The following is a 16,995-nucleotide window of genomic DNA, read 5'->3' on the forward strand; positions in this document are numbered from 1 at the left end:
ACTTTAGAAAATGGCCATTCCACAAACCAAAAAACAAACAAACATGGGGGGCTTGTCTATTGCTGTAAGAGTTAATATGGGGAAAATTAATTAATGGATCTTGTATGCATTGTGCGATGACAAAAACCAAAACAACCATCTTGAGAGCAGATTGCTTCTTTTGGCCATCCCCCAAGAAAAGAAAAGGAATGTGATAGTGGGTTGAGGCAAAGCCTCTAGTTTTAAATTGTTTGGATGTTTATCACCTGGAGAACCATGTTGTGCTCCTGGCCCAGATATGAACTGGTCACAGAGCTTCCTTCTGAGCAAGATACACACTCATTATAACATCCTTTAATCATGCTCTGCCCCGTACGGCTGAGGGTAGCTTAAATAAGATATTTTACACATAGTGCCATCTAGTGGCCGAACAATATGACAAATTTTAGCATTCCATTACACCTCCAGTCTTGGTTACCTTTTAATACCCTTTTTTTCTGTTGACATCTCATGTGTGAGCGAAATATGGGGTCTCAGAATTATTAGCCGTAGCTCTTCTCAAGTAGGAAGTACCTTATTCTCCCTGATGTTCAAATTCCAAAGAGGGATGAAGGAGTCCTAATGCAACAGGTGCCAAGCGTCCCACGAATGTGCAGGTGAAGCCCACGCATCATAACAAAAACATGACACAGAAACAGAGGCCCAAAGTGGTTGTGATTTTCCTCAACCTAGTAACAAAACAGCTCTTTACTTTGAAAGAAAACAAATAAAAAAAAATAGAGGTTTTAAATAATGAAAACACCTAACACAGACTAGATTCTGATATCCTCACCTTGGATAGTACTTTACTCCTCAAGCAGTCCCACGGAAATAATGGGGCCACTTAAGGAGTAGGGTACTAGCCAAGTTGAGTAAGGATATCAGAATATAGCCCTGTCTGATTCTTTTTAAAAGCAAATATAAAAAGGTACTGTGACAGACCCAGACCAGTGGGTTACAAGAGTCTGGTAGAGGGCAAATATACTGGTCACTGGGTGAGTAGTTTTCTGTTCCCTGAGTGACCAGAACAGGGGCTGCACTAGAGTAATCAGGAACCTGCTAGAACCAGTTAAGGCAGGCAGGCTAATTAGGACACCTAGAGCCAATTAAGAAGAAGCTGCTAGAATCAATTAAGGCAGGCTAATCAGGGCACCTGGGTTTTAAGAAGGAGCTTACTTCAGTTTGTGGTGCGAGTGTGAGGAGCTGGGAGCAAGAAGCTGAGACGGTGTGCTGCTGGAGGACTGAGGAGCACAAGCATTATCAGACACCAGGAGGAAGGTCCTGTAGTGAGAATAAGGAAGGTGTTTGGAGGAGGCCATGGGGAAGTAGCCCAGGGAGTTGTAGCTGTCATGCAGCTGTTACAGGAGGCACTATAGACAGCTGCAGTCCACAGGGCCCTGGGCTGGAACCCGGAGTAGAGGGCGGGCCCAAGTTCCCCCCAAACCTCCCAATTGACCTGGACTGTGGGTTCTTCCAGAGGGGAAGGTCTCTGGACTGTTCCCCAACCCACATGGTGAATCTCTGAGGCAAGAAAATCCGCCAATAAGCGCAGGACCCACCAAGATAGAGGAGGAACTTTGTCACAGTACTCACTATCCAAAATCAAAAGTGTTCTGATGAGGAACACAAACACAATAGGGTTAATCTTTTCTACTAACCAGTTAGACTTACCACTCTCCCTTTTATACATTTTTTACCAACTAACTGGATTTTTTAGCACCAAGCCTGTTGTGAAGTTTCAACTTCACCAATCCCATGTGATAAAAACATCCTCAACTGATGCTGAACAGGCTGGGCAGGAGTACAGAGCTTTAAAAAAAAATTAACAAAATCCAGGATTTGTCTGTTCTGTCTTCCATGGCTTTACTTCCACATTTTTCCATCATTTTGATGCAATGTCTCTGACACAGCCCCACATCTGTGTTTGTAAAGGACACTGAGGCTATGTCTACACTAGCAATTGAATGACAAAACTTTTGTCTTTCAGTGTTAAACCCCCCAACCCCTGAAAGAAAAGTTTTGCTGTGACAAGTGCCAGTGTGAACAGCATGTTGTCAGTAGGAGTGCTCTGGTGCCGACAACGCAAACGCCGCTCATTGGGGGTGGAAGTTTTTTGTCGGCAGGAGAGCTGACAAACAGTGGCTACACTGCATGACTTTTAGTGGCACGGCTGTAGCGACACGGCCATGTTGCTAAAAGCTGTGTAGTGTAGACATAGCCTGATCTGGATCTGGATCTTCAGTTTAAAATGATAAAAGAGAAGCAAGGAACAAAGGATTACATTCCATCAGCCTTTTGTTCCTGTTCTGGGATCAAATGAAGACCTTTGGATTTGGGAACAATCAAATTGACTAAGTATCAGGTTCCACAGTGTTGCTGAATTATTTTTCTAAATTTTTACTTGTGTGGTTCCAGTTGTTTGTTATTTAAATCAAGCTAGATTTTCATGGAGACTGTGACACCTCTTGAAGCCTCATTGTTTTGTAAGTACAGTACTTCTCTGTGGAGTCCCTTGCTGTGTAAAATTAGTGCTATGATTTGACCCAAATCCTCCTAGTACTCTATGCAAATTTAAATTTCCAGTTTCTGGAGACATAATTTTCCTGAGAGTTTCACTGAAGTACCAGTGGGAAGCTGCAGCACGAAACCTCTCTTCAATCATTGAGGCTAACAGTGGTTGCAGAAGAATTTTTGAAATTTTATGACCCACCTTAGGACTGGTTAGTTATTTCTTTCCCACTGAGGCATAATTAGTTTGCTGAACCTACATACTTCAGAAGTTTTGGTTGAGCTTTCTTTTTTAATTTTATTTGCATTGTCTGAATAGATAAATGAAAAGCTATAGCTCTCCCTTTAATTTTTCCTCAGTTTCTTCACTTAAAGCAGCTGGTAGTGGACCTGTGAGTTTAAACTCTGTAGAGGAATAGATCCAGGGCAAAGAGCTTCAATAATTCCTTCAAATTGTGCATTTTGTGTTCCATTGAAGGTTACAGTTTTCTTATTAAAGTTCAAGTCTTTTCCTTTCAATTGTTTTTAATGGCATAATCACTGATTGTCATTTGCTGGTTTGGGGGCTCTAAGGAGGAACAGAGATTGCTCCTGAATGCAGTTAATGTTAAAGAGCTGCTGGAGATTTGGAACCAATTATCACAGTTATGGTTCAATAACGACAATAGCATTGAAAATCTCTTCCCTGCATGATCATTAATGTTCTTTTCTTTCAGTTCAATAGACAACATTTCACTTGATAGCATATTATATATTGAGGAATACAAAGAAACTGATTTTCTGGACTCTGAGATGAACATGAGCTTTTGTACAAACATTTCTGTCTTGCTACCTAACAACTTTTCTGAAGTAATATAAATACAATCAAAAGTTATCTGTTTGCTTTACCTTATGCAGTGTAGTTGTGTTGTAGTCTTGGTCCCAGGATATTAGAGAGGCAAGGTGGGTGAGGTAATATCTGTTATTGGACTAACTTCTGTTTGTGAGAGAGACAAGCTTTCAAGCCACAAAGAGCTCTTCTTCAGGTCCTGAGAAAGGTACTCACAGCTAAATGCAAGGTGGTACAGATTGTTTAGCATAAGTAGTTAGCACATATTCTAAGGAACCATTCAAGATAGTGTCCCGTTAACACCTCTGCAGACATAGAACACTTTCAGTCCATGATTTTTAGTGCCTAGCAGAGTAATGAATTTAAGCTCCTCTTTTCAAAGTTGTGCAGGTTTCCTTTGAGGATGAGGACTGATAGGTCAGATATAGAGTGATCGTTTTATGAAAAGTGTTCACCCACAGGTGATAGGGTGTTTTTGTCTTTTATAATTTTCTGTGTGAGTTCATTCAAGAGCATAACGATTGCCCGGTTTCACCCTCATAGTTGTTGTTACTGGATTTAGTGCAATGGATGAGATATACAACAGGTATACTAGGGAAGTTACCTGGAAATCATGCGAGAAATCCAAAACAACTATAAAAATACCCTGATGACAGTCATCCAACACAAAAACAAAAAGTGGTACCAATTACAACTACTCCACAACCCACAGAAAATCACCTCTGGGAGAAACCATGGCACCAGTCCCACCACATGGACAGTACATGACACCCGAACATCATCAATTTATCAAGGTACCCAATCCTGGAGCTAATTTATCTGTACTCTCTAAGAAACTGAGCTTCTGCCCCACCACAGAACCTGATACCATCCTAATATTGGAGAACTAGAAGAGTTCTGACAATCATAAGAAAAAAGAATAATCTGACTGGACACCACAGAGCTGATGAAACCACATTTTTGATCATTAAATTGATTGCTTCAGGAAAAAAATTGACTGTGAAATCCTTAACAAACATCACATCCATCATCATCTCTCCACCATGAAGAGAACAGACACATAGTCCCTGAAATGCAGCCCCCAGACAAAGTGGCCATCTTCATAGTCCTTAACTGTGATGACTATGTTAACGAGGCCAACTGACAACTCTCCGACACCACCTACTATAAAGAACTCAAAGAAGACCCTACACCACTATTTACCCAGGAACTTAAGGATATAATCAAATCCTTCCTCAAACAACTTCAAGAGAAACTCTACAAACTCATCCCCCACAAACCCACTCCCAGGGATCTTCTGCATGCCTCCCAAGATACACAAACAAGGGAACCCAGGCAGACCCATCATATCTGGCAATGGCACTTTTACTGAAGGAATACTGGGACTCAAAGAAAGCATCTTTGTGTGGTGAATGGTTTGAAGGGCCAGCTTCTCCTGAGTACAGCTGACTTCCTCCACAGACTGTGCAATATTAATAACCTCCCTCAAACACTTTCCTCACCACCATGGATGTCACTTCCCTATATACCAACATCCCTCACAACGACGCAGAGCTGCCTGCCTCAAATATTTACAAGACAAAGGACAAACCCTCCGAGATCCACCCGAAACACATCCATTTCATACTCACCCATAACAATTTACATTCAACAATAAATGCTCTGTCCAAACCATGGGAACAGTCATGGGTACTAGGATGGCTCCCCAATATGCCATCCTCTTCATGGGCCACCTTGCAGAAGAATTTCTGGACAAATGCACCATGAAATCAATCATACCTTAGATACATCAATTATATTTTCATCCTCTGGACAGATGTGTTAAAATCCCTCAGATTTCCACCTCAACTTCAACAACCACCACCCGTCCATTAAACTGTCTCTGGAACACTCCCACACTAGCCTCAATTTCCTGGACATCACAATCAGCTTCAACAATGGAACCCTACAGACAACCATATATAAGAAACCCACGGAACACCACACCTACCTTCATAGATCCAGTAACCACCCCAAACACACCAAGAAATCTGTGATCTACAGCCAAGCACTCAGATATCACAGAATATGCTCTGAGGAGAAAGTCTGGGATATACACCTGAACACACTTAAAACTGCCTTTACTAAAGACACTCCACCAAAGAAGTAGATCACATTATGGAACAGGCCACCTGAATATCCCGAGAGAACCTGCTTCAATATAGAAATAAAACCCCCTCTGACCACACACCCCTAGTAGTCACCTACCACCTCACGCTGGAATCCACACAGGGTCTCATCAAACAACTACAACCCATACTGGATGGGGACCACCTCATGAAAGAAGCCTTTTCTGAACCCCCATTTCTGGACTTCAAACAAGCCCCCAACCTCTCCAGCAAGCTTCCCACAGACCAGGACACATCAATTCAAAGCATCACCAAACCTTGCCACAACAACAGATGCAAAATCTGCAGACATATTTCCACTGCTACACCGCATACAACATACCTTTAAAGATCCATGGATCCTACACATGCCTATCACAACCTCCTCCAGTGCACTAAATGCCCCAATAACAACTGTGTGGGTGAAACCAGATAAGCACTATATTCTCAAAAGAGCTCACACAGGAAAATGTCTGTCTCTTTACATAAGTCCATTAGACATATTCCATTGGCATAACAAGAGACAGGGCCGGCTCCAGGCACCAGTGCAGCAAGCAGGTGCTTGGGACGGCCAATGGGAAGGGGCGGCACGTCCGGCTTTTCGGCGGCAATTCGGCAGCGGGTCCCTCAGTCCTTCTCGGAGGGAAGGACCTGCTGCCGAAGAATCAAGCGGCGGCGGTAGAAGTGCCGATTGCGGCTCTCCCCCCCCTCCCCCGCTTAGGGTGGTAAAAATGCTGGAGCTGGCCCTCACAAGAGATATGATGTACTCAGTACTTCCCTTTCAGCTATTTAGAACACTTTTTTTATTCACAGATTGAAGTGGGAGCCTAATGTTTCTATTTGGAAAACACTTTAAAATATGGGTTATGCTCCTTGTGTAAATAGTTCAATTAAGTCTCTCTCTACTGCCCCACCAAAAAAAATTCAAAAAGAAAGACACCAACCTCCCCCAAACAGGCCCCCCCCCCCCCAAAAGTAGTGGCTTGTCTCCCCGCTTCCCTTGAAAATCACAGTTTCTGTTCATATCTCTGCAAAGGTCAGCTCACAGAAGAGAGTAGATGGGTTTTCATAAGCTAAGGTCATTTTGGAGGTATGGTGAGGCATATGGAGATATCATATCATTTTTTCTTATTAGCTTTGAAGCGTTTTCACGGGCCCTTGCACTACCAGGAGGAGATGGAAGATATACAGAGAGAATGTTTTGCCTTAAATGGGGAGAAACCCAAGAAACCATGGCAACTATTTGGTGATCGCAGTGTAAAGTGGCAGCTCATTACTGTGATTGTGATGACTATGGGCCAGCAGCTCAGTGGGATAAATGCTGTAAGTGAATTCCTCACTATTCAGAAGCCAAACAATTTGTTTTAAAGTTTTGCCTGTCTAATTTCCATCTGGCTTTGACCTTCATCAAAATCAGTAAACTCTGTCTAGAAACTGGCAGAAACACGGTGTGACGTTGTGCAGTCTATATGGTTTTATAAAAACATGATGATAAGTGAATATAATGTAACTGGGATATGCTTCATGCAAAAGGTCTCTTGTAAGGTATCATTACAAAGCTTATAATCTACTGAGTGTGATCATCCTATTTGTAGAAATGTACCACTCTTGTATCTAAAACTACAAATATAAAATATAACTCTGAGGGACTATTGTAATTATGTAAAGTGTGGGCCATTAATGATGGTTTGGAATCTTGATGACTCCCATTAACCAGGATCATTGTCTGCAGATGGTTGTGTTTACCTGTTAGTCTTCCTGTATATGTGTGTGCTGGCAAGTGGGCAATGAGGTCTTGCAGTGACATGTGATCATGTCACCTGAATTGGAATCCATCTTTAACCTGGTGCTTTTCCAGTGAGGGGGGGTGGAAACCCAGAGGGACAAAGGGTTCCCGCCTTATGCAAAAGATATATAAAGGGGTGGAACAGAACAAAGGGGGAGAGGAGCCATCATGAAGAATCCCCTAGCTACCACCTGAGCTGGAACAAGAGCTGTACCAGGGGAAAGAATTGTGCCCAGGCCTGGAAGGTGTCCAGCCTGAGAAAAAACTTACTGAAGCATCTCTGAAGGTGAGATTATCTGTATTCAGTTTGATTAGACATAGATTTGTGCATTTTATTTTATTTTGCTTGGTGACTTACTTTGTTCTGTCTGTTACTAGGAACCACTTAAATCCTATTTTCTGTATTTAATAAAATCACTTTTTATTCATTAACTCAGAGTATGTATTAATACCTGGGGAAGCAAACAACTGTGCATAGCTCTCTATCAGTGTGTTAGAGGGCGAACAATTTGAGTTTACCCTGTATAAGCTTTATACAGGGTAAAACGGATTTATTTGGGTTTAGACCCCATTGGGAGTTGGGCATCTGAGTGCTAAAGACAAGCACACTTCTGTGAGCTGTTTTCAGGTAAACTTGCAGCTTTAGGACAAGTAATTCCGACCCTGGTCTGTGTTGGAGCAGATGGGAGTGTCTGGCCCAGCAAGACAGGATGCTGGAGTCCTGAGCTGGCAGGGAAAACAGGAACAGAGGTAGTCTTGGTACATTGGGTGGCAGCTCCCAAGGGGATTTTTTGTGATCCAACCCGTCACACACGGGATCTAGGAGAAGGGAGAGGCTCTTTATTTTACTGATGCTGATAGGGAAAAGCCTGATTCAACTAAAAACAGTGGGAAATATTAATGCCAAATTTGGATGATAGAGTGGAGGTTTGTTTTGCTTTGTTTTTTAACTCTCTCTATCCAAAGCCGGCATAATATGTAGGTTTCCTGGAGCAAGAGCCCTACTAATGCTTGAATTTATGTCTTTAGCACCTGACAAAATGACTAAAGCTCCATCATTCCCTCCCATATTGCATAAACAGCAAAACTTAAGTTACTGCATCTTGCTTCACTTCTCATGACTGAATCTCTCCTGCTTCTTTTTTCCCTTGGACAAATTACTTTTGGGTTTGGCTTTATGCTTTGGATTTTTTTTTTTTAAGTTAAGGTCTACTTCCAGTGCCAGGTGAACACTGTAAGAGGAACCCATTTGCCCCTGGGAGCAGGGTTGGAGTTCAGATTCCAGAATAAGCAGTTCTCCCACTAGGGCTAGGTCTACACTACAGCGGGGTTCCGACCTAAGATACGCAACTTCAGCTACGTGAATACCGTAGCTGAAGTTGCATATTTTAGGTCGGCTTACCTGGCGGTGAGGACGGGGGAAAGCCGACCGCTGCCGCCGACTCCGCTGCCGCCTCTGAACTAATGTGCCTGAGCCCTGGTCTCACTCCAACTTTGCATGGAAGTGCAGGCTGCACACTTGCTGGGATCTTTCTCACACACACTAGAATGTATCATGGCTCAGGCATAAGCTCTTTCTTATATTGTTCACAAGATAATGTTCAGACTATCAGATTTGTTTTTGTTAGCAGTAAATTTACCTAGAGATTGAATTACAGATTTCCCTTTTTGTTTTAATGGTTTTAGTAAGTTATAGGATGCAATTTATTCAAAGGCTGCTTAGTGTATGAGCCTGACTCTTCCTCTTACTGATGATTTCACTGCTCAAGCACATTGGCACAGCTCTGTTGATATTTTCTTGTAGATTTATTTCTATGCAAGTTACATTTTTAAACAAGCTGGGATCCCTGCAGAAAAAATTCCATATGTTACTCTGGGCACGGGAGCTTGTGAATGCCTCACAGCCCTCACTTGTGTAAGTGACAAATTTTACTTCTACCATACCTGTTATTTTTATTAGAGAAAGAGAGATGTGGGAATGTGGCATCAGTGTTAACTGAGAGAGTGATATTCTGTCCACAGGGTTTGCTGATTGACTACATGGGAAGAAGACTACTCATCATTGGAGGATACACGCTGATGAGCTTTTGGTGCATAGTGTTAACATTCTCCCTGACGTATCAGGTATTAAGAAGCGCTCATGTGCGCCATGAAATGCAATACTGTTTCTGTTTGAAAATTTGTGAGATTATAGAGCAGCAGAGCTTTTAACATTGGAGAACATCTTCTCTTGGCAGTCAGAGAAGGAGCAAGAGTTGCACAGTTTAAACAACAATGTAGGTCATATGACCAAACATTAAAAAAATGATTGTGTCTCAGCTTGGGCACCAAAGTCACTAAAGGTGCCTGATTTTCAGAAAGAGCTCTGTTCCTCCTCTTTGAAGATCTTCACTTTCTTAGGTGTTCCAAATTGGGCACTCAGAAACAGAGGCATGCAAAATCACTAGTCACACTTGAAATATTGGCCAAAAAGCTCATGGTGTCATGACATTTTATTACTCTATAGCAACCCTTCAGAAAACATTAAATGTACAGCAGTGAATAGCAGCAGTTTCTTTCATACAGATTATCCTTGTTCTGAATTACAGTGGCTGCTTCCATTGATTAGCAGCCAATAACCTCTGATTGCATTGACTGCAGAATTCCCAAGAGTTCTGAATTTGTTTCTGGCACCTAATAGTGTATTTGCAAACGACATCACAATGCTATCATCCAAAATTTGGTCCTGCATCTAAATTCTGGAGCTCTGTGTCTAATGCTGGTTGGATTAAATAATGACAAAATATTAATTTAAAGTTAGAAAGTATAATAATTCCCAGATAAAATACTACCTACGTTTATCTTTAAGTTTGAGAGTCCATTTCAGTCACTTAACTGTAAATGTCCTATACAAATATTGTAGTTATAAAAAGAAATACGAAAAAGCCAACCAAATCAGATGTATGTTTAAATTTACAAGAAACTCAGACATTTGTAAGTATGGAAGTTCACCACTAAGATACTCATACTGTCTTAATTCTGCCCCTGTAAAGATAGCCTCCAATCCTCCCTTCCTTGCTAGTGTTGTATCAAAAATACATACAATAGAAAATTGGTTTTATACAGCTAAATTCATTCATATGTCTCTGATAAGTGTGCTGCTTCACCATCACACTAACCTTTGCTCTTTTAATGTAAATAAATGTTATTTCATTATTTGGGCCTAGAAAGTTGGCACACACTCGTTATGTGTTTAATGACACTTAGATAATAGACTGGCTCATGGGATTATAGGGCTTCACTGTAGGAAGCTAAACAGTGATAAAACTATATTAAAGTTAAATGAGTCATACAGAATTTTACTTTGATTTTACAGACAAAGGTAAGTTTTGCATCTACTAATTATAAATATTACTAACAATGGGGACTCAAGCGCTAATACGTATTTGTGAAATTGATTTACTAGTGTATTTATTGCTTTAAAAGCAAAAACAACAAGAAATTGGCTATTACTAGCAATTAATGGCTGATAGTGACTAAATGGAAGTTGACGAATTTACAACAAAATGTGGTAGCTGTGGGATTTTAAATTTTTTTTTTTTTAATTTATACACTGTAGTATACTAAGGAACAGGGATTAACTTAAATACACATGACTCTTATTCTTCAAAGACACTTGTTGATTTATTGAATGTTAATTATTACTCTAAGTCAATGACCAATTTTCTGTCTATTCAGAAGGTTATTTATGGGTTCAAATGCTAAAAACTTTTGACTTTAAGCCAAATGTTAAGACATGATGACTGAAATCTGAACTAAGTACTTTTCATGCTCTTTTTTTCAGGAGCTGTACCCCTGGGTGCCTTATTTGAGCATGGCATCTATATTTGCTTTCATCCTGAGCTTTGGGTTAGGTCCAGGTATTGCACATTAGTGAACTTTTGTTTATAAAATTGCCTAAAATGTATCTCTAAAACAGTGCCAATATTGTCTGTAGTGTAAGCAAGCCAGCTAATACTTCCCCTAGGGATGCTGATGTTCTGGCTAAGATAAACCAAATGCATAGGATGATATGACCGATGCAGTGCATTCCTTCAATGTATGCTCTTTTCAGGGCCATTTAGTGGCCTTCAGTCTGGTATCTTCGATGCACCCAAACCACATAGGAAGCAAGTATGAAGTACTGTGGAAAGGGATCTGGGAGTCAGAGGATCACGAGCTAAATATGAGTCAACAGTGTAACACTTAAAATAACAAGCTAAAAAGCAAATATTCTGGGATATACACCTCTACCCCAATATAACGTGACCCGATATAACACGAATTCAGATATAACGCGGTAAAGCAGCGCTCCGGGGGGCGGGGCTGCGCACTCTGGCGGATCAAAGCCGGTTCGATATAATGTGGTTTCACCTATAACACGGTAAGATTTTTTTTTTTTTTTTTGGCTCCTGAGGACAGCGTTCTATCGGGGTAGAGGTGTAGTAGCAGGCATGTTGTAAGCAAGACAGTAGAAGTAATTCTTCTGCTCTACTCCACGTTGATTAGACCTCAACTGGAGTAGTGTGTCCAGTTCTGGATGCCACATTTCAAGAAGGACGTGGACAAATTGGAGAAAGTCCAGAGAAGAGCAACAAAAATGATTAAAGGTCTAGAAAACATGACCTATGAGGGAAGATTAAAAAATTGGATTTGTTTAGGCTGGAGAAGAAAAGACGGGGGGACATAACCGTTTTTAAGTACATAAAAAGTTGTTACAAGGAGGAGGGAGAAAATTTGTTCTTGTTATCCTCCGAGGCGAGGACAAGAAGCAATGGGCGTAAATTGCAGCAAGGGACGTTTAGGACAGTTTAGAAGAAAAACTTCCTAACTGGCAGGGTAATTAAGCACTGGAATAAATTGCCTAGGGAGGTTGTAGAATCTCCATCACTGGAGATTTTTAAGAGCAGGATAGACAAACACCTGTCAGGGATGGTCTAGATAATACTTAGTCCTGCCTTGAGTGCAGAGGACTGGACTAGATGACCTCTCGAGGTCCCCTGCAGTCCTACTATTCTATGAGGCTTGTCATTGTACTTTTAATGGGCCCTTACTCATGCTAAGTTGTATCTTACTTCCTGAGCAGTCCCATTGAAATCAATAAGACTACTTCTGTAAGAGGGTACACCTTATTGTGAATAGGGGTTATCAGAATCAGACCAAAAAGTGTCTAAAAAGAACATTTAAAAAAAAGTATTTCGTTAACAAAAGGGATTTATATATAGATCTATCTATATCTTTTACATCAAGGTCAGCTAATGGCATATTCAAAAGCAACTATTTTCTTTTTCTTGCTTGAAACTTTCCCTGAAAATGCACTTACCCTAAGAACTGATTCTGTTTCTGAAACTGATCCCCAGGTGGCATAACAAATACACTGACCGCTGAATTATTTACACAGTCTTCACGGCCTGCTGCTTACATGATAGGAGGATCTGTTAGTTGGTTGAGTTTCTTCACAATAGGAATGCTCTTCCCCTTTATAGTGGTACGTATCCATTATATATACACTATCTTCTCTCAGTTGCCTCATGTCCACTTGACTTCTTGCAGAGAAATTTTCCTAGACACAGAAATTGCTCTTCTTTATACAATAAAGAACATAGTGCTTAGACTTAAGATAAGTGAAAACTCTCCTTCAACAAAGGTATTTTTAGAGTCAGTCACTCTTAGTAGGCAAGTTTATTTTAGATATCTACAAATAATACAAAAACACACAACAGAAGACAAATAAATAGAAAGTCAGACTGCATAGGGAGGACTAATCTCCAGGTTAGGTTTATGATCAGAAAAAATTGCAGAAAAAGTATAATGAATTCTCACCAAGTTCAGAGATTCATAGCTCACATCTCCTATCAGCATCTCTTGCTATTGCTTAGCTTGTTAGATCAGAAAGAGGTAGCCTCTGTAACAAATGGTTTACTTGTTTAAGGCCACACCTCTATTTGTCCAAACTCAGTGGGGACAATCACTTACAATGGAAAACATCTTTGGTCAAGAGATATTATTTTAGTGAAGACAATACATGTTGTCAAATTCCATTTCTGGTCTAATCATTTCAGTTACTCCACTTGCTCTTGCAAAGAAATTCAATATATAGAGTGACTGCTGAAAAGGGCTACTGCCTACTGAACTGAGAAACTCCTTTGCGTATAACCCTAAAAAATATCAAATAATTGACGTGTTCTGGGAATAAGTATTTACATAGGGTGGACTCTATGAAGCTACGTAGGTGCCTAAGTCCTGTTTATAGGAGGGAGTGATGGTGGTATTCACATTTTAGCTTTTAGCCCACTGGTTAGAGTACTCACCTGGAGTTTAGGAGAGCCAGGTTCAGTTCCCCCTTTTGTAGCAGTGGGGGAGGGAAGGTCTTTCACATCATCTCTAAGGAGAGCATGCTAACCAGTGAGCTACCAGATAGTCTGATGGGGTGGGGCTGGGTCCTCAGACACTCCTGTTGAAGCTGTTCCACTGTGGATAAATGAGTCATTGGAGCAGGGGGACATGGCAGAGGGTCTCCTAGGTGGCTGCCTGAACCCACTGGACTAGAGTCATTCTCTCACACCCTCGCCCAGTCACTGTTTTATTATTTAAGCCACAGTGGAAAAGTTTCAACAGGAGAGACTCTTACCTCAAAATATCCTGTAGCTCAGTGGTTAGCGCACCCTCCTGAAATGTAGGAGACTCCTGTTCAAATTCTTCCCCCCTCCTCACCCGCCCATCCGGGGAAGCGCAAATTGCATCTCTAAGATCTCCCCCATCCCAGCTAAGTGCTCTAACCAGTGGGCTAAATGTTATATCGTAGGCACCACTTCCTACACATTTTGTGTGGAGCAAGGCAGGCACCTAATTCATTCCCTATGTAACTATGTAGACTCTTAAGCCAGGAGAGGGGTTCCTGTAGTGGACTGCTAGTAGAGCTTGGCATCTCCCTGCAGATTTGAAGTGTTCTAAAATAATAAACCACCAACTATACTATTGATCATTTCAGCTAATGATACAACAAAGAGATAGGGAACAGATGGAGCTTCAGCTCACCCTTTCACTGAAAACCTAGATTTGGCACTGTTAGTGACTGTCAACAGTATCTGAGTTAGTATTTTCTAAAATTAACTAGGTATTATTTACTATGATTTTTTTTATTAATCTCAAACATCCTGTATTTTGTTTTTAGAATGGACTGAAGCAGTATTGCTTTGTGGTGTTTTTAGTGGAAAGCTTGTTGGTTGCCTGTTTCATCTTCTTTGTCATTCCTGAGACAAAAAACAAAACTTTTCTGGAAATCAAGCGAGAATTTCAACACCTTAACTTCAGAGGAAGAATCAAAGAGAAGGAAGCAGAGCTATGTGAAAGAAGACAGCTCTGCAATGAATGTTAGAATGTACTTTACATCTCACAGGTGTAAGGCAGCCACATTAATGGGAATTATACACATATGCTCCTATATATTGAGAAAAATAGTGTTAAGGAATGTATTCAAAGATAGCTTGTTATATCAGCAGGTGAAACTTATTTAAAAAGGCAGACTAATCTTGCTGGAATATCAAAATACTGTATTTTATGTACACATACAGTACTGCCTACAAAAGAGACTCAATTCAATAAAAATGTTGAGATGCATTTGGCTAATGTACACATGCAGAAACAGTGCTGATTACCTGGTCTCATGGAGTAGACTTCATTGGGGATTGCTGCAAACATTCAATGTGAATCCATGGCCTGCCTCACACTCTAACCACATAAGGTGTCAATATGAAGAATTTGGGAGACAGCGATGGGGGTGGGAGCATCACTTCTTGAAATAAAATGTAGCTATAACTTTAATGTGATATTAGAATGCTGAACATTTAAGAAGGGCCACAGTGAACGCAAACCTACTGCTAATTGAAATATTCTAGTTCAGCGGTTCTTACACTTCATTACACCGTGACCCCCTTCTGAGAACAAAAATTACTACAAGACTCCAGGAGGGGGGACCGAAGACCAAACCTGCCTGAGCCATTCTGGGTGGGGTTGGGGGGCCAAACCTGAAGCCCAAGGGCTTCTGCCCTTGGGCGGGGGGCATGTAATTTTAGCCCTGGGCAGTGGGGCTTGGGCTTGAGACTTGTTAGGCCAACACCAGCCTTGACAGCTCCATTAAAATGGGGTTCTGACCCAATTTGGGGTCCTGACAGTTTGAGAACCCCTGTTCTAGTTACTACATAAAAACACTCCTCCTCCTGCCATCAAGACTAATTCCTCTGACAGGCCCCAGCCTACTTGAGGCTTCTCCTACACAGTCCTATTTCTATGACAGCACAACATGGACACAAGCAATGAATCCCATTGGAATGAAGGCAGTAGGTAAGAAGTTATATATATGCTTTTTTAGATTCATGATAAAATGAATTACAAGGACTGAATGGTATTGGGGATCAGGATATAACTGGCCTCCCTGAAATTACTGGTTGAAATCCAGCCTCGATTATAAAAAAACAAAAACAAAAACACAAACAAACCAAAAAAAAAAAAAAAAAAAAAAAACCTACCATAACAGTTATTTGGTGACCTATGTGAAAACAATTTGAGTCTCACTGAGTCTGGCTCCTGGTGGATGAAAATACCTGGTCACAAAAGGCAATAAATGGTATCTACAGCAGAGATGCCTAAATTCAACTTGGGATAGAAACTGAACATTTCTCTCATTCCCTAGAGATGGGTCATTCCAAGACAGGACTGAGGAACACTGACAGCACAGGAAGACCATGTATAGCAAGGGCAGCTAATTATTTTTTTCCAAGGTCCAAATTTCTTGGTCAAGGTCCAGACTCCAGAAAAGAAAATAATAATAATAATAGAAACAACAATAATTATAAGTAAATAAAAAGATTTTGGGGTCCATTCAAAAGCATCTGGTGATCCAGACTGGGCCCGCAGTCTGCCTATTGACTACCCTGATGTCTAGCTTGAATTGTCAATACTGTACCTGTAGTGTGGAAGAGTCCTTTGTTTAATCACCAGGGCTATCCAGCTAGCATTTTGAATCAAAAGTGAACTCACATTTTAAATTTCCCTTAAAACTAAAACACCAAAAGTCTTAATTTATTACAGCATTTATGTTCCTTTTTGATTGTTTTGTTTCCTCACCTTATAAGGATCTGTAACTTATGTGCTCTCTGGCTGTTTCCGACTGATGCTACCACTGGTGCAGTTCCACAAGTGATATAATAGCAGGAGCACTACTGTAGAGATGTCAGCATTTTAACCACTCTTGTCTAGATCTACCCAGAACATGCTTAGATGACATGATGGTTAAAACAGCACAGGCATCTGGGTTCTTCTCTACATAGACCTAAAGAGTAAAATCAATGGGAAGTTTTAGGGAAAAAGGCTAACAGACAAAGCCGCTGTGTTCTTATTGCTTGTCAGGAAGTTATTCTAATAATTTAATCATTTGTTTTTACAACAATATATAAAGAAATTAGTTTCTACTCTAGATATCTCCTGCCATGAACTCATCTCTTGTGTGAAATAAGGTCCTATCTGGTTTAGAGTCTCAAAAAAGGCTAAATACATCTCTCCCTGTTTGTTCAGTGCACTGCTAGAGCTGGCCAAGAATTTAGTTTAAGTATTACAAGGCAACACACACAGTATACACAAATCTCCAGTTTTGCTTACTCCTTCCAACTGCCTCACCAACACACACTGAT

At 40.8% G+C, this 16,995-nt stretch overlaps 1 protein-coding gene across 1 annotated transcript in view; it reads left to right on the plus strand.

The window, feature by feature from the left end:
• LOC112104526 (solute carrier family 2, facilitated glucose transporter member 11-like) overlaps window positions 1-15,745 on the plus strand; it is a 29,555-nt gene extending 13,810 nt beyond the window's left edge. Inside the window, exons 7-12 of the mRNA XM_024196913.3 lie at window positions 6,638-6,825; window positions 9,093-9,203; window positions 9,311-9,412; window positions 11,112-11,187; window positions 12,667-12,794; window positions 14,481-15,745. Coding sequence (XP_024052681.2) covers window positions 6,638-6,825; window positions 9,093-9,203; window positions 9,311-9,412; window positions 11,112-11,187; window positions 12,667-12,794; window positions 14,481-14,684 — 809 coding nt within the window. The 3' untranslated portion in view covers window positions 14,685-15,745. The remainder of the gene's footprint in view (window positions 1-6,637; window positions 6,826-9,092; window positions 9,204-9,310; window positions 9,413-11,111; window positions 11,188-12,666; window positions 12,795-14,480) is intronic.
• Window positions 15,746-16,995: the final 1,250 nt, after the last annotated feature.

This window comes from Terrapene carolina, unplaced genomic scaffold, assembly GCF_002925995.2.
Source record: "Terrapene carolina triunguis isolate 2854851 unplaced genomic scaffold, T_m_triunguis-2.0 Scaffold234, whole genome shotgun sequence".
NCBI classification, from domain to species: Eukaryota; Metazoa; Chordata; order Testudines; family Emydidae; genus Terrapene; species Terrapene triunguis.